This window comes from Chelonoidis abingdonii, chromosome 8, assembly GCF_003597395.2.
Source record: "Chelonoidis abingdonii isolate Lonesome George chromosome 8, CheloAbing_2.0, whole genome shotgun sequence".
Classification (NCBI taxonomy): Eukaryota; Metazoa; Chordata; order Testudines; family Testudinidae; genus Chelonoidis; species Chelonoidis abingdonii.
In genome coordinates, this window is record NC_133776.1 from 79,694,222 (window position 1) to 79,718,555 (window position 24,334).

The 24,334-nt window shown below is 49.2% G+C and overlaps 1 protein-coding gene across 4 annotated transcripts in view; it reads left to right on the top strand.

Annotated features, from left to right (window-relative positions):
- Positions 1–13,301: 13,301 nt before the first annotated feature.
- Positions 13,302–24,334, top strand: part of LOC116834697 (phosphatidylinositol 3,4,5-trisphosphate 5-phosphatase 2A-like) — a 29,087-nt gene continuing 18,054 nt past the window's right edge. For 2 of the 4 annotated variants that reach the window (XM_075068748.1, XM_075068747.1), the window contains exons 1-6: positions 14,666–14,882; positions 20,439–20,502; positions 21,718–21,856; positions 22,172–22,325; positions 22,796–22,936; positions 23,955–24,042. In XM_075068748.1, the coding sequence (XP_074924849.1) occupies positions 14,746–14,882; positions 20,439–20,502; positions 21,718–21,856; positions 22,172–22,325; positions 22,796–22,936; positions 23,955–24,042 (723 nt within the window). In that variant the 5' untranslated portion in view covers positions 14,666–14,745. Of the gene's footprint in view, positions 13,423–14,271; positions 14,883–20,438; positions 20,503–21,717; positions 21,857–22,171; positions 22,326–22,795; positions 22,937–23,954; positions 24,043–24,334 lie in introns of those variants that run through there. The other 2 variants (XM_032796969.2, XM_032796970.2) reach the window with 2 other exon arrangements.

A 24,334-nucleotide genomic window follows, 5' to 3' on the forward strand; every position in this document is an offset into this window, starting at 1 on the left:
TTCAGTGCTAATCATATGCATCACCCTGAGCCCCCTGCTGACACTGCCCTATTAATCTGCTGGAAGCTGCTTTACATTTAGTGCGAGATACTCATCAAACTCTATAGCATCCCCTTGAGGCTGCCTCTCCGATGTGTACGTCTGAACGTGATTATAGATTCATAGATTCCCAGGCCAGAAGGGACTGTTGTGATAGTCTAGTCTGACCTGCTGCATAACAGAGGCCAGAGAATGTCCCCAAAATAATCCCTAAAGCAGAGCTTTAAGGAAAACATCCAACTTTGGTTTAAAAATGGTCAGTGATAGAGAATCCACCACGACCCTTCATAACTGGTTCCAATGCCTAATTACCCCCACTGTTATGCCTTATTTCCAGTCTAAATTTGTCTAGCTTCAGCTTCTAGCCATTGGATCATGCTATATTAATAACAGCACATAATCTGATTTGCCAGTCAATGTGAAGGGAGTGCCAGGCCCCAGGGAGCAGCAAGATCAGGAGCCACTAGAGCTCATTCATGGGAAATATTCTACAGTACTATCTGTCTGGCTATCAGCTGTCACAGTCCCAGGGTGTCAGAGTTGTCAAATGGGGTGACATATGTTGCCTAACACAGCCAAAGGGAGAGGGCGGGAGAGAGGCAGGTATTGCTAAAGTACTAGATGAAGCCCATTCTCTTTGGCCTCTGACTGAGTCTGAGTTCAGAGTCCCAAAAGCTTCTGATCACAACTAAAACCCCAAGAAAAGAAATTCAACAACAAAGTCTCCTTCCCTCTTTCAGCAAGAAAATCCTCCTGGAATGAGTTTTCTTTGGGGGCGGAAATTTGGTGATTTCTGTCAATTTTCAATGTGCGGCAACATGTGCTGATCGCTCTGAATACAGAGTGCGCCAAAGTCTCCTCTCCCACCAGGAGAGATTTGTTTTGTTCCTGTGATTGCACCTGGCAGCAGGATAGTGACTGCACTCGCAGCAACACAAGATTGTGCTTTTACACTGAGGGGTTCTGGTCTGAGAATGAAGCTCTGATCCTAAGGACTATTATCAGAACCCAGCCAGAAGTGCCCATTATGAGGCAGCCATTATGGAGCAGTTTAGCATTTATAAAATCCAAGAACAAAAAAATCCCACAGGGTGAATATAAACCCTGCAAATTCCACCTGCTCAGGAGAAGTTATGGGTTTAGCCTTTCTGTTTATCTGATCAAATAGCAAATCTGGGGATGTGTGAAGACTTTGAATGCAGTAAAGAGCATTTATGCCTGGCTATGTTGGCGCTGTTACTGGGAGATGGAAAAGAGACCTCCCAGCCATCAACATCTGTGACAGAAGCAGCTCTTTCCTGGTGGGATTGCACAGCATCAGATGTGCAGCAGTTCAAGCCTGATACCTGAATTCTCTGGGGGTCATGTATGTTATTCGCTAAGCATTACACAGAGCACAACTAAGCTATAGGATCAATAACTACTATATTGTCTGGCAGACTGGAAAAATGACAACAGTGCCAAAACTATAGGCCAAGGGCTTTATTGCCACTTTGTCAATTCAAGGTGCAATCCTTGTCCTGTGTTTGAGAATTTGGGCTGTATTTGTGCCTGTGCAGCACTGAAAGATGGGCAGGGACAAACACAAATCCATCACAGACTGAGCACTAGCGGGGTCTGTACACGGACATGCTACCATTTGTGTGTGCAAGGTATAGTGCATGAGTGAGCTCACCAGGGTCTGTGCTCAGACACAATCCCAGGCCTAGGTTGCTTTATTAGACCTTTATATCCCTTTGCCTTAAGTATGCTTTTGTTTCTGTTTCAGCTCCGAGGCCCCTGCTGCCCTGTCCAACAGCCCTGCAGGGCTCCAGCACTACTGTAGATAGTGGAGGCTATGAGTGTTCGTATTTATTTTTATTGTTTTTCCATTTGTGCTTCATGGTTGGTGCATTCACAAGGTAGCTGACTCCCAAAAGCAGCAGAGGAGCAGGGCAGGTGGAATACTGGACTGTAAAGGCCTCTGATTCTGTGTCTCACTGCTGCAGCAGCACAGATACCCCCTACTCTTAGGGCACAGGATCAGCTGACCCTGTTTCAGATAGTGGCCAGCTTGCCAAATGTTTCGATCTCTCTGCCCACAGATTTTCCTCTGGGACCCCTCTATGCCCATCTCCCAGGGCTGCCAGGGACCTCTTGTGCTCATGAACTCTGTCGCCAGCCTTTAATCACTGTGTACCCCCTCCTAACGCTTAGCCCACCTGTACTCTCAGGTTTCTGTAAGCTGAAAAGAAGCATCTTTGTCAGGCCAACCTCAGCTGGGAGGGTTTTGTCTGTCAGAACACATTGCCTGTCGCTGGGGCTTGTGTTCCTGTAATTGTGCACAGGAGAGCTGCTTAGTCTGTAGATTAGCTCTGGCTATTTCCATCAAGGTCAGGAGGACGCATGAACTGTGACCTTTCTAATGACGGTCTTGCAGGGAACAGGATGCACACTCCTGAGAGACCTGTTCTGCACAGATGTAGTGGGCAGAGATACAGCCATAGGAGTGGACAGGTCTGTGTTTTTGGTGGTAGTTACACAGATACCTGTGATGGGTGGGGATGGAGAACCCTCAGCATGTATCAAAGCTGCCTAATCTCAAGGTTTTGGCCTGAGACTCAGGCTCTTAGGATAGCCCTTAAAGCCTGCTTTCTTTCAGTAGTGCAGTGGCCATGAACACTACAGAAAATGAAGGTGGATAGATCAAGTCGGAATATTGTCCAGGCAGGATGCAAGGAACACAGTCGAGAGGTTCAGTTCAGTTTATTTCCCATTGTCTGGATCCAGTGGGGAAGAACTTACTTCCCTGACTAAAACAAATAAACTGTATTCAATGGCTCTGTTTTTGAATTATGGACCAGGTGTGGGGGATAGGTCGGCTGAAAGAAACTTCTCAGGCTTTTCAGTAGCCCACTGTAGTCAGGCACAGGACAGTGTGTTTGCTAGTGTATGTGTATCAGTGTAGGGATGCACACATCTGATCTGGCCTTTCCAATCTGAATTCCCATCAGCACCCTCAGAGATAATAGCTTTCAGCCAAATCTCTGTGGGCTTGTTTTGTTTTGAGCAAGAACAAAACAATGTATTCTCTTCTGGTCACTCCGATCCATGTGAGTGCATGAAATCCCCCTTTTCCCCCGCACCGCATTTCAGCATCACCTCCTTAGCTGACATTTCTCTAGCTATCCTTAGAATTTCTCTCTAATTAGCATTTACGTTTTGTCTAAGCAGTTATGATTCTTTGTTATTTATTTGCATTTTGGTAGCATCCAAAGGCCTCAGCAGGGATTGGGTTCCTATTGTTCTGGGTGCTGAACAAACATAGAGGAAGAAACTGCCAATGGCCAAGGATCTTATCATCCAACAAGGCAAAAGTTCAACAGTGTTAACCAGATGGACACCTTGGGAACGTGTAGCAGAAAGACAGTGTTTGGAGTGGGAGGGTAGGAGGGGTGCACTTTCCATGAAGAGCTCCACCTTTTTTTCTCTTATTATCATTATTATTATTTGTATGATTCTAGTGCTTAGGAGGCCATCGGGGGCCAAGACCCCGTGCTGCTAGGCACTGTACAAATACAGAACAAAAAGACAGTCCCTGCCCAAACAGTTTACAACCTTAGGCCATGTCTGCACTCCAGGAGCTATAGTGGCCTAACTACAGTGTCGTGACTATACCATTGTAACTCTGAACCATAGACACAGACTACAGTGACAGGGGGAGGTTTTCTGCCACCTCCCTACCAGTTCCTTTGCCTTAGCTGGATCTCACAGGGGTTGGGTTGGCATAGCTATAGCACTTAAGGTCTGGATTTTTCACATCTGAGGCCTGGGCTACACTAGCGGGGGGGTAGGGGGTGTCAAACTAAGATACTTTGACTTACCTGGCCGTCCTCACAGTGGCGAGTCAATTGCCATGGCTCCCCCATCGACTCCACTTACTCCTCCTGCTGAGGTGGAGTATGGCATCGATTCGTGGATCAATTCATCACATCCAGACGATCCCCGATACATCGAACCCTACTTGCCGATCCAGTAACTATCTGTCTCAGTGTCATAGCTATCTCAATCTAAGTTTTAAGTGTAAATCAGGCCTAAGAAGCAACTTTGGGCACATCCCTCCTACTGGTACCCTTCCCCCAAATTCAAACACTGTTTAAAGTTGAGATTGGAACTGGATCCTCAAATCTGAACCCCGTAAGAGCTTCCCCAGATCCAAACCTAACCCTCCATTTGGGATCTGGGTTTGATCAAACCCAGAAGAAGCCTACTTTCTGGTTCCAGTTCAGATGCAGGCAAATCTCTTGAGAATAACTGCTGAAATTTCTGTGCATGGAATCTGAACTCAGACTCTGGTGCACCTTCAGACCCTAACCTAAATCTGATCTGGTTGCAGCTACAAAGACCTCTTCCTTGTCCCATTTCGCTTAAAGGACTGAAGGGATTGAATAGGTGACTGCAGCTCTGTCATGCCTGTGTTAGAGTGTGAGTGTGTGCAGACATAAGTAGGGTGACCACAACAACCAGATGGCCTGATTTTATATGGACAGTCCCGATTTTGGGAGCTTTTTCTTATAAAGGCACCTATTATCCCCCACCCCCTTTCCCGATTTTTTATACTTGCTATCTGGTCACCCTAGACATAAGGGAGTGTGTCAGGCCATCTCGCTGAGCAGACCTGTGATAGTGCAGAGGCTGGCTTGGACAAGGTGCATATAGGTGCTCGAGTTAACTATTTCCTAGTTGCTCACATTGCTCGTTTTTATTCCTGACTTGAGGACATTGACACCTGCTGGTAACAAAGACTAATGACATGTTAGATCTGCCCAGCAGTAGTCTTGGGGGTAGTTCATCTCAGCTGGTTTCAGTATCTGAGGTTATTCCTTCTCTGATAGCAGAGAGTCTCCTTTTGCCCTTCAGTTGGGCCCTGTGTAACCCACAGTTTCATGGAGGGCATGGAAATCGTGAAAGTGCCCTCAAATCGTGAGCTTTTGTCCCTAAAACTGATTAAATTTAGTTGTAAAATTAATTCCATGAAAACTGTAAAATTCAACACTTTGCTGTTTACACTGGCATGAATTTTCTAAAAAAATCAAAATCAAATAGAATTTTAATTTACACAGGGCCCTTCCTTCAGTTTCCTGAAAGGGAGTGCCTGAGAAAAGTCTTATGTCAGACAATATCACATATGCTAAGTTGTACAACTACAAACATACTTCCATCAAGCTTTGCAATTCATGCTAAGCTTATAGTAGAAATGTACTAACAGATAAACTGTATATGACACCTGTTCCTTGTACATATAGGACCCAACAAAAAGAAGATGTATGGTCTGTTAAGGCTTGCCAAACATGAACAGTGCTAGTTTTAGGGATAATTGGTATAAGATGCTTTCAGATGTCTTTGTTACCTGCAAAATAATTAGAAACTGGATCAGAACAGGTGTGTAAGTGCTTTAATTAATGACGTGGAATCTGTAGAATTTTCTATCTGTTGTAAACAAGTTGGGTATACAAACAGGTAGTTGTAATCCATTTGGGACAGTGAAGATGTAAGCTGCAAGCCTGTTCTCCTGATTGGGTAAAGTATTTAACCCTTTCTGTATTGGGCTGATTTATCTATGCTCAATAAACTGGACTGAGTTATCTGATGTCTTATCAATAAAGAATTGAATCCATTGGTATCAACACTTAGGTCCCATCTAGTGCAAGATTGTTTCCTACAGTGGATTTTCCAGGGCATCGCCAGTCCAGTTTTATATGTCTCTAGGTCTGCATTTCCCAGCCCTTCTCTTCTGAGATGATTCCTCTGCCTGATCAATCTCACAGGCTGGCAATGCTTCCTGATTGCCTCTAAGACTTTCTTTTGGATTTTCCATTCAATTTATCCTAGTTTGGCCCCATTAATAAACAGTCTCTCCCCGTTCTTGGCATCAGGTTCTTCCAGACCCTTAGCATATCCAATAGCCAGAATGGACAGACTTAGTCCTAATCTTTTCAGACCCCAGGGAATCCATCCAACCTGACAACATCTTCCTGGTATCTATCTATCTATCTATCTATCTATCTATCTATCTATCTATCTATCTATCTAGTGCCATAGAGCCTCCCAATGAGAATTAAGACCCCATTGTGCTAAAAGCAGTACAAAAACATAGTAAAACACAGCCCCTATCCCAAAGAGCTTATAATTAAGACAAGACAGACAAGAGGTGGGGGAAAAGGAATGCAACATAGGAACAGAAATTGATTCTGGGTGCTGAGAGGCCCCTAACTAGCTAGTTGGAGCATTGTGGGTCTCCATGGGACAAGGGTCTCTGCAGTGACAATACTGTGCAAGTTGGCAGGGTGCACTCAGTGATCTTTTGGAGGCACTAATCCTTAGTGGGGCTGGAAGGACAAAGGTTAGGCTGTACAGAAAATAAAACCAGTGAAAACTCTTCACCATTCCTTTGGTCCTGGTGCTGTCCCTTCCCCGCAAACTACTCTAGCTCCCTCTGGTAGGGTCAGGATTAAGGTTTGGTCTGCATCAGGAGTTGGCCCCATTTACTCTGCTATCCTTATTAACAGCATGTGAAATGTGTACAGATGATCCATGCTCCAACCCCGTTAACAGAGTCTGGCGTATGTATGGGGGATCCATATCCCACACCCATAGCATCTGAACTGCGTTTTAGGAGATTCTTCCCCTAATTTCATTAACAGACTCTGAAATGTGTTGTCAGGAAGCCAGGACCCATGCCTCAGCCCTATTACCAGAGTGTGTGTGTGGGGGGGAGGGCAGGGGGAATTCACTCCCTAAGTCCATGAAGAGAATGTGCAGTATGTGTGGGCAGGGGGATTCAATCCCCCATTGATGAGGATGTAGAATTACCAAGACAGAAGCTGTCAGTCTTGCCCTTCTCGGAAACCTCTTACTCTGGAGCGTGTGTGCTGGTCCTGCAGGGGGTCCCTGCGATACTGTGCACATCACCTCAGGTCATACGGCTCTGAGAATGCACTGCTCGCTCCCTCTGTGCACGATTCCCACTAGGAGGAGCTATAACTCTGGGTGTGTAAGGTCTACATCAGAGGAGATGCAGACAAGAGGATGAAGTGCCACGAGGGTTGGATGGGAGCAGGGGGTACAAGGACTCAGGAGGCACATCTGATCCCTTGACTATGATAAAAGCCAACTGAGGCTACAGGAAAAGTGCAGGGACATATAAAGAGAGTCCATTTATGACACTGACTCACAGAGCAGAGGGAACCATTGTGCAGCCTATAGCAATAGCATTGCAATGAACAGCCAAAGTGGAGCCACCAGGAAGATATTCTGAGACTCTGAGGTAGACTGAGGCTTGTCTCAGGGAGTGCAGCTCCCATTGGAATACAGAGCTAAGCAGAGGACTTTCAAAGTTCAGCAAAGTCAGCACTGTACCACAGCAGCAACTAACACCAGTAGTAAGGCGTTTAACCAATTTGCCATAACTCCCTCTGGAAGTCTTCTGCTTTCCTCTGCATTCAAATGGAGGCTTCCCCTCTCTGAATCCTGTCTTAGTCTCACTGGGAGACACCAATGCCTTGCACGGCTATGGAGAGCAACACAGTGACAGGGGACTCTGGAAGCTTCCTGGAAAACTCACATTTTAACATATTAACTCAGGGGTCAAGTTTGTGAAAAAAAGGTGATTGCACTCTTCCAAGCCCCACCCCACAAAATAAGCTCCATGCACATGCGGCACTACGCACTGAGCAGAATTGTGATGGTGCAGAGGCTGGCTTGGACAGGGTGGGTATAGGTGCTCACGTTTGGAATATGACTATGGGTGTTTGCTTGACAGGACCGGCTTCAGGCACTAGTTCAGCAAGCAGGTGCCTGGCACAGCCAATGGGAAGGGGCAGCACGTTTGGATCTTCAGCGGCAGGTCCCTCAGTCCCTCTCAAAGGGAAGGAACCGCCACTGAATTGCTGCCGAAGTGCCATCGATTGCGATCGCGGCTTTTTTTTTTTTCCATGCCGCTTGGCGTGGCAAAAACCCTGAAGCCGGCCCTGTTGCTTGGCTTCACTGAGTTTCTTGAGCATGGGTCCCCATTGGTGGGCTGGAATGCCTTCCTGAACTCCTCTAGACTCCCAGGGCTTTGCTCCTTGACAGGAGAGAAAGCCAGTATTGGTATCTCCCAAATGCCATCCACCATGGTGCCCCAAAATGAGATGCCACTCCAGATGATTGTGGAGATTAAAGACCTTCCTCCCCTACAGCCCACCTTTCTCTTCCCACACACTTTAATGAACAATGGAATAGTTACAATGCTAGCTTTTAAATAATCTTCACTGGGCATCAGAGTTAACCCCTCATTGAGAGGCATGGGCCAGTTCACACCTCTCAGAGCCATTGTTCCAGACTCAGCCAGAGATCACTACAATCTTTACCATGCCATTCACACATTTTCACATGCAACCACAGCAGCTTTAGATTTACTTTATTGACAAATGAGAGCTGAGATTCTGGAGCCTAAATGGCAGCTTGGGAAAGGTGTTAACATGCCTGCCCTCCCACCACTTACTAGGCCAGTCCAGCCCAGCTCTGAATGTAGAGCCCCCCATGTTGTTATTCTCCTCAATGCACTTTCACTTTGAGGTGGCCACCCACCCAATGGATAACACACTGTGTTCCAAATAGAGCAGGAGTGGCCAACCTGAGCGTGAAAAGGAGTCATAATTTACCAATATACATTGCCAAAGAGCCACAGTAATGCATCAGTAGCCCCCCATCAGCTCCCCCACCCCACTCCCAGTGCCTCCCACCCACCAGCAGCCCCACCAATCAGCACCTCCCCCTCCCTCCCAGCACTTCCTGATCAGCTGTTTTGTGGCATGCAGGAGGCTCTGGGGGCGAGGGGGGGAGGAGCAAGGACACAGCAGGCTCAGGGGAGGAGGAGGGAAGGGGTGGAGTTGGGGCAGAGCCTGTGGCAGAGCCAGGGGTTGAGCAGTGAGCACCCCCCCGCACATTGGAAAGTTGGTGCCTGTAGCTCCAGCCCCGGAGTTGGTGCCTATACAAGGAGCTGCATATTAACTTCTGAAGAGCCGCATGTGTCTCCAGAGTCACAGGTCAGCCACCCCTGAAATAGAGCCTGCATTTAATACACTGGTGTGTGTGCGTGATCATGTATCCCTATAGTAGCTGGTTCCAGTGACCGAACAGCCCACTACTGTCTCACAGCTAACAGAGCTTTCCCTTAGTTCAAGTGGTAAAGGCCTGTACTTCTGGTGCTCAAGGCCCAAAATGTGATCCCAGCTGACAGCCATGGTGTCTGTATGTGCATGCATCACACATTGTTACATAAACTCTACAGAGATCCTGTGCTGGAGCCATTGTATGACTGGTTCAGACTCTCGTCATTTCCCAAAGTCCCTCAAAGCTTCAAACTATCTTTCCTTCTCTGGTCTGGATTAAGGCATGTGAGTGGCATTAATCACCAAGCTCTGCTCCCAGATCTGGGCATCCTCTTAGGTCTGACAAATTAGTGCAATGCTGTTAAATAACTCCTGCTTGTCTAAAAGGGGAGATAAGCACCCCCCTACTAGCCAAATCTGTATTGGAGAGGGTCCCTGAGAGGAAGACAGCTTCCTCTGTGACTCTATGGAAAGAGTCCCTAAGCAGCTAGTCTCCTGGCTGTCCATTGATTGCTATTTCTGATCCTGGTGGCTTGTGTAACTGGTGAGCAGCCTGTCCTGCTTACACACATTATATCACTAGAGGAATTAGTATCACTCTTTAGCATCTCTCCCTCATTGCCCTGAAGGGTCAGAAACACAAACACAGCAGAGCTGCTCGCAACCCAGGGAGCCACCAACTGAAAACAAAGCAGGCAGCAAAGGTTCTCTGAAACCTCCAAGCAGGCCAGCCCAGAGACCCTCCCACTGATGTTAAAGGGCATATGTGACAGCAACCAAAGTGCACAAGAAGCGGCATGCTGCTGCCACCCTTGGAAAGACGATTTGGCCACTTCAGATCCTGCAGTTTTATGTAAATGGTTGTAGAATCCTGGTTTTCCTTTGTGCTCTCCCTGCTGGGTCAGCGGAATGGCCCTCCACGGGCCCCAATTCAGGGGTAGGCCCAGAGCAGGGAGGAGGTGTGTTGGGGAAGGATGGGGCGTGGTTGCTCTGAGCTGCTAGAGAGTTTCTTGGGGACCATTGCAGGCTGGGTTTGGTGAAGCTAACAGCAGAGGCTAAACCTGTCCCCAGCAGACCCAGGAGCTGTGAAGGGGGTGCACTGCCACCTTTGCCCATCCTGCATTCTGGACTATACCAGCTACAGCTGAGATTCAGGGCCCCAGTCCCCAGCTTCCTTTACTCCTGGGCTTTCCAAGGTCCTCTAGCACAGGGCTCCCCACCCTGACCTCTTCACACACCTCCCAAGCCTGCCTTCAGGGAACCAGGACATTCACTCATACTCCTCATTCAGCCCTAAGAACCTCTGCCTTGCTCACTACAGAAGACTAAGCAGATGAATGCTGTCCAAGCCATAGTCCCTGTGGTTCCTGCAGTTCCAATAAAACAAAGCGAGGGAGGTACAGTCATCTGTGCTGAAGGCACATGGCAATTCTGCAGTAAAAAGGGCTGAGTAAGGGGCCTAAAGAGGCTCAGAGGCAGAGTTGGCTTTATGATTTGCTGTGTTCCATGTTGCTGGAGGGGCACAGGCCTTGGTTCTAAGGCAGAGGGGCACCTCTCCTGGCCTGAAACCTGGGCCCCTCCTCCTGCTGGACCTTGGCTGTCACCTATCACCCTCTCTCTTTGCCCTTCTGGTCTCACCTTTCCGCAGCCTCCCCAGTGACAGATGGTGGCTATTGCTCATCTGTAATTAATTGAACTCTGTGCTGATAATCATCCTAACAAAACCCTAATTAGCTTCTCTCTCAGGAGCCAGTGGCCACAACACAGTACCTCCCCCCACCAGCACCGCGCACGCACATACACAAGCATGCGCACACACACACACTGACTCCCTCTAACAGCCTATTTATAGTTGCGCTGATGGAAGCTCTTGGATTTCTGTCTGGGAAGAATCTAGCAAGCTCTGGTGGTATTTGCTGCTCTGCCATGCCTATCTATTCCCATGAGCCCCACCACTCATTCTCACCCAAATTCCAGGAGGACCCCAAAGCCCTTAATTCATGTCTTCCCTCCCCACTCCCAGAGAATGGGGATGTGGTGCCATCGTAAGTGTGATTACAGCCGATGCCAGACGCACTGAGGATTTCTCTTCCCATATGGACAGCCTCCCTTGGCATGGATGTGTCGCAAGGGCAGAGTCACAGAGCAGTCCTTGTGGGAAGCCTGTCCCACTGACCAGGTCCTACCCCATGGAACCCTTGGAGCCCATCTCTGCTCTCTGGGTTGTTTCTGCTGTTTGCTCCAGGCAGAGCTTGCTGGGTTCTCCATTCCTTTTGGTGAGGTCGGTTTGTAGGAGAGGGGGCCATTCTCTTTATTTTCCCATCTCCCTTGAAAGCCCCATGCTGGGCAAACCCACTCTTCTGGCTGGGAGGTGAACCCCTCAGGAATCCATCATTACTCCTGGGGTGGCTGAACCAGGCTCCTCTTGCTGGAGGAGCATAGAACAAGTTTTAACCATGGTTTTGCCCTGGTCTATATCCAAGCCATACTAGCGCCCATTCAGCTGAATGTTTTCCTGACACCTGGCAACAGCAAGAGGTAATTTTCCTAGTGTTGAGGGGGTGTTGAGGAATGCTCTAAAATAGTCTCTGGGAATATATGCTTGAGTTTTTCACTGACTAAATCTAAGCTCATGCCCCCAGTGCTTAATTTCTGCCAGGGCTTGCCAGGGCTGAGCCCCAGCATTTCTAGGCTTGGCAGTTCATAGCCCCAGCACCTCTGAGCTTGCCACATCATTTATGAATGTAAAAAAATTGCTAGAGCATTCATGTGGTTCATAGCCTCGGCACCTCTTTCAGTACAACTTAAGCACTGCATGGCCTCTCTGTATTTGCTCCCTGAAAACATTTGGTCCAGTAAGTTTTACTTGCCTGGATGTTCATAGAAAGCAACTGGCCAAGTCACAGGTATGAATATTCATATCAAAGTTCTCTTATGCTTATCTACTTAGGGATCGGAAATAATACCACATGAATGCTCTAGCAATCACAACTAACCAAGACACTGGAATCACAGGTACTGAGTATTGCATGCTGCGATCAATCCGCACAGGGCAATATTCACCAAGTAAATGTGAATAATGAATCCATACGAGGGCAGTGCAGTCTGTTCCCAGATAGCCCACTGTTCGACCAGTGGAAAAGGAGGCTTCGGTCATCGGCTACCACAGTGGCTGAAATCTGATGCTCACAATCTGTGAGTACATGAAGGGTGTCAACACCAAGAAAGGAATGTAATTATTTAGGGTGGTACCAGGGGGTAAAATGAGGAGAAATGAGATGAAACAAAAGCCTGGTCAACACTTAAAGTTTAGGCCGAGATAGATGCAGCATTCAGGGGTGTGAAAAATCCATGCTGGCAGCGCTGTAGCTATGCTGGTGAGCGCTGTAGCTATGCTGGGAGTGCTGTAGCTATGCTGATCTAAGCTGCAGTATAGACGTAGCTAGACTGATGGGAAAATGCTTGTGTCAACCTATCTACCACTGCTCGGGGAGGTGGTGTTCTTATGGCAATGTAAAAACCCCTTCCATTGCTGTAAACTCTGTCTGTGCAGTGGATTATGCTGCATAGCCACAGTGACCTAGATAAACCGCCATAGTCCCTGTAGTGCAGACATGGCCAACAAAAAGAAAAGTGTAGACTGGTTGTGGGAAAACATTTCAAGCCAGCAAGCTGTGTAGTGATCTCCCCAGGGCATGGGCTGAATGCCTCAGTGCCTGAGACCTTTTGAACTATGCTGAAGAAAGCACTCAACAATGTCCAACAGGAGACAACCCTGCCCTGGCTCCTGGGAGAGGAGCCGGGTGTTCCAATGGGCCGTTTCCATTGCTAACCCTGAGGATTCTGTGAAGCAAAGGCTAAGACACTGCCAGGACTCACTCAGCAGCTCGCCCCCCTTAAGGGGTTCTCTGGCTGCCTCTCCCCACAGGGTTGGGACTGCGTTGCAAACAGGGCTGCATTCTGAACCACTGGAGCTGTGAGAATGGAGGCAGCATATGAGTGTTGCACCCACATGACTAATACTGGCTTCCTCTAGCAGAGCGGCTGCTGCTGCGCCTGCTGCAGAGTGACTGAACCTGGGGGAGGGGGAGCGAGGAGGCTGGTCCTGACAGCCACGGAGGAGAGGAAAGTGGTGAGAAGAAGGAAGAGGAGCACAAGCGAGAGAGCCACACTATGCGGAGAGGAGCAGCTGAGGAGGACCCATCCAGCAGGCAGGATGATGCTGTTTTTCTTGCTCCACAGGACATTGGTAAAGAGCCACTGGAGAAAGTTTTCCTGGGCCTGGGTATTCCTGAGGGGAGGACTGTGGGGGCCTGGGCTAAGCGTCCAAGCTTAGTCTGGGATGTGTCCAGCTTTGGTGCAGCAGCTAGGAGTCTCGCAGGGAGCTGCAGCAGGCTGGGGTGTATACCTGGTGTAGTCAGGAGAAACGGGCTGCGGGGGGAACCGAAATCAAGTGGACATTTAGCACTCAGCACAGCTACCAGCAGCTAGCAGGGCTCAGTTGGCTTTCTAGGGTGCACGGGACTAAGTTGCCCCAGGGAGTGACTGAGAGCCCCACAGGTACAGGGTATGGGCTTTGTGTGCTCCAGAGAAATGGCCCAAGCTCTGGATGGGGCATATGTTTGGAGAGGTCCCTGTGTGGAGTCTGCCTGGGTGTGTCCTGGCTAATGAAGTGAATGGGCCCTGTCCTTAGGCTGCTCCCTGGACAGACCCCAGGGCCAGGGAATCCCAGCATGGAGACCCTTTGACATGGGACCAGTCATTCTGAGGGAACTCCCTCCCCTTCTGACGGTAGCACAGATCCTGCTCCCCAGGACAATCCCAAGGAATCCCAGGCTGAAACTCAGCTCCCCCTTCTAAGCATCCCTATTAAAGGGAGGTTGCTTTTATTGGACTCCTGTACAGAATGGGTCTCCCTGTCATCCTGTGATAGGTCACATTCACTGCTGCAGAGATTGTTCAGGCTCTCACAGGGACCATAGGCTACTAACAGAAGACCAGGTAGGGGCCTGGCAGCTCCCTGGGGTAGACGGTTACTGGAAATAGCTGCGGCAGAAGTGCGATTACTAATCAGCCCTTTTGTCTTTACCTTTCCCAGCTCGTTCCCTCTCCTATCCAGCAGGCCCGACGGAATGATTTGAGATGAAGAGTATACCAGCGTTCTGGACAACTAACCCTCCTCAGCAAACTTCAGCCCCATTTGGCTCTGCTTGGACCAAGTTAAATGTTTGTGGGGGTTCCGCCTGGCTTGGTTCGCATGGTCATGCAGATCCAAGGCAGGGTCCCCTAATGGGTGGAACAGATGAATCAGAGACCACATGCAGGACATGCAGATTTGAAGCTGGCACAGCTGTGTTCTGATCTTCAGCCCCTAATTTATCCAAGGGCTGGGAGCCCCTTTCACCTCAACAACTCTCACTGCCTCTGTACTGAACCCTGGGGCTTGGACCCCATTAGTCTGGCCTGATCACTGACAGCAGCTGCTGATCTCAGAGCTTCTGTGGCAGCAGGATCAGTAGGGTGGACTTGCCTTTGGGGACAAATTTTAGTCCATGCCCAACTTGTGCAAAGAATGACAGCAGCAAGTTGGTATCACCGGGACATCAGTCGTGTTGTGGCTGAGGATTTGTTGGCCAAAGCTGGGAAGGATGGGTGCTTCCTGGTGCGAGACAGTGAGTCCGTGTCTGGGGCGTACGCCCTTTGCCTGCTGTAAGTGCCCATCTCACTTCTCATCTTTGTCTCTCTCGGTCCCTTTTCCTTTTTCGGGTTCTGACACCTGTCACTTACAAACCTGCTTGTTCTGCCAAAAGGCTTTGACCTGAGGCCCAAATCTCCAGTGCCCAGACCCAGGGTGAGAAGCAGGCTGAACCTGGGTGAATGATTCCTGGAGAGATCTCTCTGCACCTCAGGCTGGTGCCAGCCTTTCTAATCCCTTTTCTCTCTGACGGTGCGCTAAGACTCCTTGGATCATTCCTGGAGAGGTCAATAGGGAATAATGACAAAGAGATGCCCTTTTCTAACTATGGGCCACCTGATCCTATGGTGTAAACATGCACACACGCTCACACATTGCTGTGAGAATCTGGCTATGGTGTCTCCAAGCTGCTCATTGTGGAAGTGACTAATAATATTGCTGAGCACTGATAGCCTTCAAAGCCCTGTGCAGACATTAACCAAGCGGGTAAGGATTGTATCCCCAGATGGGGAAACTAGGCACAGTGAGGTGAAGTGACTTGGCCAAAGGCATAGGGTGAGACAGTGCCTGAGTTAGATTTAGCCCCCTGGAGTCCCTGGTTCCTAACCGATACTTCAACCCCTAGATCACAGTACACCTATATCAATGGAATAAGTATGAGTCTTTCTAGTGGAAGTAACTACACAGCCTGACTGTAAGACAGTCCTGGCTACACCATGAGCTATGTAGCCTGGGAGCCCTCTTTTCTGAGAAGTGAGCAAATGAGATATATTCCTCACCACCAGCCCTTCCTCATGCAGGGGAAAATCCTGTTTCTAAGGGGGCCTGGAGTGCAAGTGGCTTTGCCTGGTTTGTAGGCCAGCAGCCCTGCTCTGCGAACAGGATCTGTGATATGTGGCTGCAGAGGCAGTGACTCTCTGGTGTGATTCTCCATTCACACCATGTTCAATTCATCAGTGTAAGGAGGAGCAGAATCAGGTCCTTAGACTCCAGAGAGCCTGCCTCAACTGTGTCCCCATCCGTCCTAGCAGAGTCTGCCTCTGATGTGGGTGTCCAGTGGAGTCACTGTGCACTGGGTGACCCTGCTAGTGCTGTGAGTGAGGGAGTGAGTCACCCAAGCGGGTGCAATCCACCCTCTGTAAAAACGAAGTCACCCCAAAACTCAGCAGCAGCCAGACGACAGAGCACAGTTAACTCTTTAGATTCCAGGGCACGGAGATCCTTTAAATGTCCATCCCTAGCATGGGAATGTGTTTGCTAAGTCCTCAGCCATGCATGGCACTGCACAAAAAGGACAGGTCCCTGAGGAGGACAGTATGTGCAGGTAACTCAGAGTGGAGTTTTGATGAGGGCAGCCGATTCTCCCTATGCTCCATGTAATAGTAATCCCTCTAATAATTCACTCTGCGTAGGCAATCCCTGGTACCCAGACCCTACTGGTGCCCTGAAATCTAAAGTGGCATTCTGCTCTAAACATGCCTGTATACAAATGGCAAATGTGGAATCCTATGTTCATTGTGTCTTAACTCCAGGTCATACTAGCTCAGTTTGGAAGTGAAAAACTGTCGTTTTTTTTCTAGCAGCCAGCGCTGCAAACTCCCCTGGGATCGGAGAATTGTGCTGGGCTCTTTCTGGCTTATCAGCAATATGGTTTTGCAATTGGCTAGTTAGTTAAGAATTGTGTGGGTGATGAAGGAGCTACCACTGAGGTAGCTCCCTCTACTCTAACTGCACTGGTTCCTGTAGGCTTTACAGGCGTAAAAGACTGTGAAAATCAATTTGTCCCTGAAGTCAGCAGATCTGACTCTGACGTGCATGACGCTCAGATCTGGTGAGTAAAGAGGAGCCATTTTTATACAGTCACATTTCTGATCATAACCACAATTTTAAATTTGCACTAGCAGACAGAGCAAGCTGTGGATGTGTGCAAGGATTGGACTAGCAGGGACTCTGTAGGTCAGGGCTGAGCGCATTGGCAGATCTGTGTGGGAGCTTGGGGCTGGACTAGCCAGGGATGCTGCAGCTCTGGATTTGAATGTAGTAGCAGGGCTCTGCATTGCATTTGGCTAACCAATGCTGTCCAATTGATCGTATTCCTGAGGACAACATTGTATCAGATTTGCCTAAACATGGTTTAAAGCCTTTGACTGGAGATTGACTGCTGGGTGTGATCTGAGTGGGCAAGTGTCCCTTTGTGCTGTCAGTGACTGAGCTGCCACATTGATCCCGACTCCCAACCAAGTCACACGTCTGCAGAACTCACAGAAAGCTCAGCTAGTAGTCAGGCTGCTGCAGGAATAAGATGCTTTTCCTTTAAGAGTCTTGGAAGGATGCCGTTCCATTTCCGATGTTTTTCCTGGCCCAGAGCATGGTACAAATTACAAACACATGGTCCTGAGGAGAGTGGGATGTGCAGTGCATGCTGGGGATTTAACCAATGAACTGCCCAGACCCCCAGAACTTGCAGAGACTTAGATACTGCTAAGAACTTTTTCTCTCCAAAGCTCTTGCCTTGGCTCTGAGTAGCAGTGGGGTGTTTGGGCTCCCAGAGAAGGACATCCTCTCACTAGCCCAGGCCTAGGCTGTCCTTTTGTGGGCAGTTTAAGTCACACTTGAACAGGAGTGGCCACATGAGCTACAGAAAGTCTGGCTCTTCAGCACAACACCATGGGTCAGTGTCTGCTTCCTGTGGCCTGGCTGTAATATGTGTGCTTAACCCTGCCCCCGACACATCCAAAACCACATTTTCAACAATCAGAGTGGTAGCCGTGTTAGTCTCTATCAGCAAAAACAACAAAGAGTTCTTGTGGCACCTTAGAGACTAACACGTTTATTTGGGCATAAGTTTCGTGGGCTAGAACCCACTTCATCAGATGCATGGAGGGGAAAATACAGTAGCAGGTATATATATATACACACACAGGACATGAAAAGATGGGAGTTCCCTTACCAAGTGCAGGGTCAGTCTAATGAGACAATTCAGTTAGGTGACCAGATGTCCCAGTTTTATAGGGACAGTCCCGATTTTTTGGGTCTTTTTCTTATATAGGCTCCTATTACCCCCTACTCTCTGTCCTGATTTTTCACACTTGCTGTCTGATCACCCTAAATTCAATTAACAGTAGAATACTACAAGAGGAAAAATCACTTTTGTAGTGGTAATAAGGGTGGCCCATTTCAAACAGTTGACAAAAAGGTGTGAGTAACAGTAGGGGAAAATTAGTATGGCAAAATTAAGTTTTGTAATGACCCATTTACTCCTAGTCTTTATTCAGGCCTAATTTAATGGTGTCCAGTTTGCAAATTAATTCTAGTTCTGCAGTTTCACATTGGAGTCTGTTTTTGAATTTTTGTTGTTGAAGAATTGCCACTTTTAAGTCTGTTATTGAGTGTCCAGGGAGACTGAAGTGTTCTCCTATTGTTTTTGGAATGTTGTAATTCCTGATGTCAGATTTGTGTCCATTTGTTCTTTTGCACAGAGACTGTCTGGTTTGGCCAATGTACATGGCAGAGTGGGATTGCTGGCACATAATGGCATATATCACATTGGTAGATGTGCAGGTGAACGAGCCCCTGATGGTGTGGCTTATGTGGTTAGGTCCTATGATGGTGTCCCTTGAATAGATACGTGGACAGAGTTGGCATCCGGGTTTGTTGCAGGGTTTGGTTCCTGGGTTAGTGTTTTTGTTGTGTGGTGTGTAGTTGCTGGTGAGTATTTGCTTGAGGTTGGGGGGGCTGCCTGCAAGCGAGGACTGGTCTGTCTCCCAAGGTCTGTGAGAGTGAGAGATTGTCCTTCAGGATGGGTTGTAGATCCTTGATGATGCACTGGAGAAGTTTTAGTTGGGGGCTGTAGGTGACGGCTAGTGGCGTTTTGTTACTTTCTTTGTTGGGTCTGTCTTGTAATAGGTGACTTCTGGGTACCCGTTTGGCTCTGTCAATCTGTTTCTTAACTTCACCAGGTGGGTACTGTAGTTTTAAGAACACTTGATAGAGATCCTGTAGGTCAGGGGTTCTCAAACTGGGGATTGGGACACCTCAGGGTGTCGCAAGGTTATTACATGGGGGGCTGTGAGCTGTCAGCCTCCAACCCAAACATTGCTTTGCATCCAGCATTTATAATGGTGTTAAATATATAAAAAAGTGTTTATAATTTATAAAGGGGGGTCGCACTCAGAGGCTTCTTATGTGGAAGGGGTCACCAGTACAAAAGTTTGAGAACTACTGCTGTAGATGTTTGTCTCTGTCTGAGGGATTGGTGCAAATGCGGTTGTATCTTAGAGCTTACTACTGTTACTCACACTTACAGTTACTCACACCTTCTTGTCAACTGTTTGAAATGGGCCACCCTCATTACCACTACAAAAGTGATTTTTTCCTCTCGTAGTGTTCTACTGTTAATTGAATTGTCTCATTAGACTGACCCCCGACTTGGTAAGGCAACTCCCATCTTTTCATGATATATGTATATATATATATAAATACCTGCTGCTGTATTTTCCACTCCATGCATCTGATGAAGCGGGTTCTAGTCCACAAAAGCTTATGCCCAAATACATTTGTTAGTCTCTAAAGTGCCACAAGGACTCCTCGTTATTTTCAGCAATGGCAGCTAATTTTAGGTGGCTTCGATTTTGGATACCCAAATTGAGACAGCTTGTGCATGAGCATCTACAGCTTCTGCTGATGCCAAATGGAGCTGCAGGGATTAAGTGCCTCTGAAAAATCAGGCCCAGTGTACTTCAGCTGAGACCCAGAATTGGAAGCATCTGTAATCAGTGGCCTCTCCTGAAAACTTTGCCCATAAAGTCCTTTTGTGCTTGGCCTGTCACTTGAGAAGGAGGGAGGGAAATGTGTCACTCAAACCCTCCCTCCACAAACCAGGAGTGAGACCTTGAGTCAGAACCAGTATCCAGCTGCAATGGCCTTGTAGAGGGGGTTCTTTGGCCAAACAAGGATGTTTATCCAGGTGACAAGCCAGTTAGCTTCAGGCTTCAATGGGGGCAGGGCATACGTCCATCAATGGGGCTCCCTGTTGTGTGGCCTGGGTTGGGGGCAGCTACTACAGCTTAGAGCCTATAGTGATAATTTTATTTCCAGGGTTAGAAGCTTAATTTCTCTGGCCCCTTTGTCCCAGGTACTAATTATGGGTAATGCTCTGAGAGCCAACTGGGCCCTTTATCACAGTGCTGGGGATTGTTGGCTGCTGCTCTCAAATGGGACAGAAACTTATGATGTATTTGTGTTGTGGCAACACCCAGAGGCCCTGTTGGGGTAGGGACTGCACTCACATACACATGGTGAGAGACAGTCCCTGCCTCAGGGAGATCACAAGCTCCCCAGACAAGACAGAAGCTGGGAGAATGGGAGTATTATTGTCCCTCATTTCCCTGAGAATTGGTTTCCAGATTCATCCAGATATAGCTGAGCTCATGGGTGCTGCTGTGATCCCTCCCTGCCTTCCTAATGGGCTAAAGGCTCTTCCCGCCGTCACTGCCTGCGCCCCCCCCCCCGACTGTTAGACCCACAAGGGTGGAAATTTGGTGTTGCTACCTTGTTCTGTTTCCTCCTAGGTTCCAGAGACATGTGCACACCTATAGGATCCTGCCCGATGAGGAGGGGCTGCTATCTGTGCAGGTTGGTGGAGTGGGGTCCACTGGCTGCAGGTGGGAAGGAGGCCCAGTCACTAGTATTGCTGTCCCTTGAATCTCCCTCTTTCGGATATGTTTAAGGCACCTCTCTCCATGGCCTTTAGGTGTGGAGATCCCCTGTTGGCTGCGTGATTTGGGGTTTGCACAGGAAGCAGATGTGGAAAGGTCCTGCCTCTACCCTCTACCCTGCAGGTGCAAATGGGAGGAACCCAGCACTGGCCGCATCTGGGGATGGGACAAGGGTGTATATATGCCTCCCTTCCTGCTGGGAGCCACAAGCTAGCACTGTGGTTTCCTTTCAGCATAAGACATCTGCAGCGCTCAGCGCCCACAGGATGTGTTTCCTTTGCACAGACGCAGTGCCTAACAGCCTCACACTCATCTCTGGTACAGCCTGGCACTCAGTGACAGCCTGGGAACGCAGCTCGCTGGCCGCTCCATGCTAATGTTGCTTGCCTGCATTATATGTTACTGTCATAACTGGGGTGGCTCTAGACAGACATTTACTTCTCCCCATTTCCTTTCTGACCCACCTTCAGTTTCAGCTGGATACAGGATTCTTTTTCACTTCCTGTCCTGAACTGCTGTGTGGGACTGGGTGACAACTCTCAGAAAACAGTGATCACATCCCATCCCAGATGTGTTCCTTTTTACAGCCCTGCATGGTTCCTCCCACTCAGATCAGACCTTGGCTCTTGGCATGTCCCCAATTCTCCATTACTTGTGCCAATGGCACCAGCCTCCATGACCCTTTGGGTCTTCCTCCTGTTCTCATCTTTCTGGTGGCTGCCAGGTTGCCCCCTTGTGTGTGCAACGATCTCCCTGTCCCACGGCCCCCATCCTCTCCTCACTCAAATCTCTCCTAAAGACAGATCCCATGAACAATGACCTACATTAGGCAAACTCCCTCCCTCCCCAGCGTGATGTCAGGGCAGAGGAGAGAAATCTAAGGCTGTTTAATATTCTAAGTGAGCACCCCTCCCCAGCTCCCCTGGGTCTTGTGGAGTGTAAGTTCCTTGGGATGGGAACGGTCTTCCATTGTACGCTGAGCCGTGTCAGGCTCATTAGCTTCACCCAACAGAGAGATATTGTATCATGTTCCTAATCCTAATCCTTCCTGGGCTGGCTGCAGGATGCCGTGGGTATCCAGAGTCTGGGGTGGGAACTGCCAGAGCAACAGCCATTCTTCTTCTTCCCTTAGACCATACAGGGCATCCAGGCCAAATGCTTCCGCACCCTGACTGATCTAATAGTGGCCTACCAGCAGCCCAACAATGGCCTGGTGATCCCACTGCTCTACCCTGTGAACAGAGCAAGAGAGTCAGTGGATGAGGACTCTGGTGAGTCTGGAGGGACTAGGGGTGTGTGTGTGGGGTGAGGGGAGCGTTTAGGGGGCTGGTTGAAGCCATGGGCTAGAGAAGGAAATGAAATGGGGGGATGTGGAGGGTGCAGATCAGCCATTCAGCTCCCCAAGAGAGTGAATTATAGTCTCCACAGCACCTAATTGTGCCTGGGGGGTCATGGCTTAAATGGGGTGTAACTTTCAACTCATCCCACACCCCCTTAACCCAGCAATGGGGAGACCAGGAGTGGGCTTGGGGGAGGGGAAGCTGGTTACTTGTCTCTCTTAAGATGCTGTGCCTTTCTGTTTGCAGATGGTGAAGATGGCAGAGCCAGCCACCCTCCAAGCCTGGTGCCTCACAGTGGGAACGTCGTGGGCAGCACCAGTGGGTGGGTTAGTGCTCAGCCAAACAAGGCCCAGATATCTCAGCAGCTGCAGCTGAGGCTGCAGGAGCAGGTTCACAGCAGGTACTGCCTGGCACCTCCACACCTGTCACAGAGCAGGTAGCAAGCCCTATATTTTGGGATGTCCAGAGGCTGTTGGAGTGAGTTACCAGTGCACGTGTGAGGAGAGCTTCCCTTCCTGCTATGGAGAGTGGAAACTGTCCCATTGGGAAGAGCAAGGCCACAGCAGTGAGGGGGGGAATTGGATAGTTCGATTAAAGGACACAGTGGGGGCTGTACCTCTAGCACCTGCCTTTGCCCACAGGTGGCACTAGAACACCCCTTCTCGCCCAACCCCACATGGTGAGAGTGAGACTGGAGAGCTCAGGGTGACGGGCAGCCAGCCCTGTCTTTTCCCTGAAGTCTGCAATATCCGCTGACTTTCCCCATCGTAGTGCCAGGGGCAATACCTGCATCAGCACAATGCGGGGCAGGCAGCTGGAGCTCTCAATAAGAAATTCACTCACACGCTCACACATCCCCACCTGTTGCAGCCCGGCCAGTGATTTCATGGGATTCATGGCCGAGTACCTCAACCACCATTTACAGCTTGACCTGGAGGCTCTGAGTAATGGGAACCTGCAGCTGAGACACCTGAGCACAGCCTTAGTGACCGCCTGCCGTGGGCTGCACAGGTGAGCAACGGAGGGAAAGGAATTGGGCTGGGGATAGACTCATCCTAAGTCAGAGGCAGAAAAGCCCCATGAGGTCCTAGGGCTGGGTTGTTCTTTCCTGTCTGTTCTCTAGAGACAGGGTGTCAGGTTTCTCTAGAGACAGGACAGCTGTCTCATATCCGGCCCTCACAGTCCTTCCTCTGGGCATCTCATCTGTGCTGGGTACAGATGCTATCTGCTACTTTAAACTCTGGCAGGCTGTTCTCTGCTGGGTAAAATTGGCATCTGCTGCTTTGAATACCTTCCCCTAGGGGGTCTTATATGTGCTGGGTACAGATGGCACCTGCTGTTTTGCCCTTTTACTTTGGCTCTGTGTCCTGCAGCCAATGAGGCAGAAGAAAGTCCCCCTGCGAGGAGGTAGCTTGCACAAGGCCTTTGCTAGGAAGCCAGGCCATTTCCTGCATGCAGAGCACCTGGAAGTCACTGGCCTCCACAAAACCCCTGTGTGAATTTCTTCTTGTGTGGATGCTGGGGGAGTGTGGTTCGCTGAACTCATCCACAAGCTGAGAAATCTCCACCCAGAGGGTCTCATGCTGTTCCCTTTGCTTGGTCTCAGCCCTAATTACAGCACCTTTCCCATCCCTCCCAATTATCCCTCTCCCTCAGTAGCTGCATCCTTCAAATTCAAGTGCCTAAACAGCAGTTGTGTTAGCAAGTCACTGCAAAGCACACCCACTTCGCAGAGTTTTATGGAGTCTTAGGCCCAACCCTGCTTAGACTCCTCCAGCACTGAAAGTGTCTCTGGTTTGCTGAACTCTCTGGTGGGAAGGACCTGCTTCTAGCACTGTGGTGTCAGGTGGCACCACCTGATGGCGGTCCCCACCAGTAAGACAGAGGGATTGCTGCCCCCAGCCCAGCTTCTCTGAACGGGTGTGACTGGTGGCTTATCAGGACCTGGGATAGGACCAGCAGGGGTGTCCTGGTGACTGGCTCCTTGGACCACACAGAGCTTCCCCACTCACTGCTCTTCTCTCTGCAGTGAGATTGACTTCACGCTGGCTGGTTTAGAGACTCTGGCCAAAGTGTTTGACCCTCCAGCTTCCCCTCGGAGCCCCGTAAGAGAGCAGGTGAGCCCTCCCCATCCCCAAAGTGCTGGCCCAGGGCAGGGAGCCTCACTGTAGGTGACAGCATGTCTCTGCCCCTGAGGCTGGCCTGGAGGGGGAAGTTGGTCATGGGGGATTTCATTGTTTGAGTTTGGTTTTCCTGCATATCTGCACCCATAAAGGGCACCATGCTCCTTTCCTGGAGCGAGGCCTAGCCAGCTGCCTATGTTCATGAACCAAGTGCTAGAGCTCAAATCCAGGGAGAGTTCAGATGCAGCAGGCTAGATGCTACAGTGAAGGTTGGAAATTGCAAAGC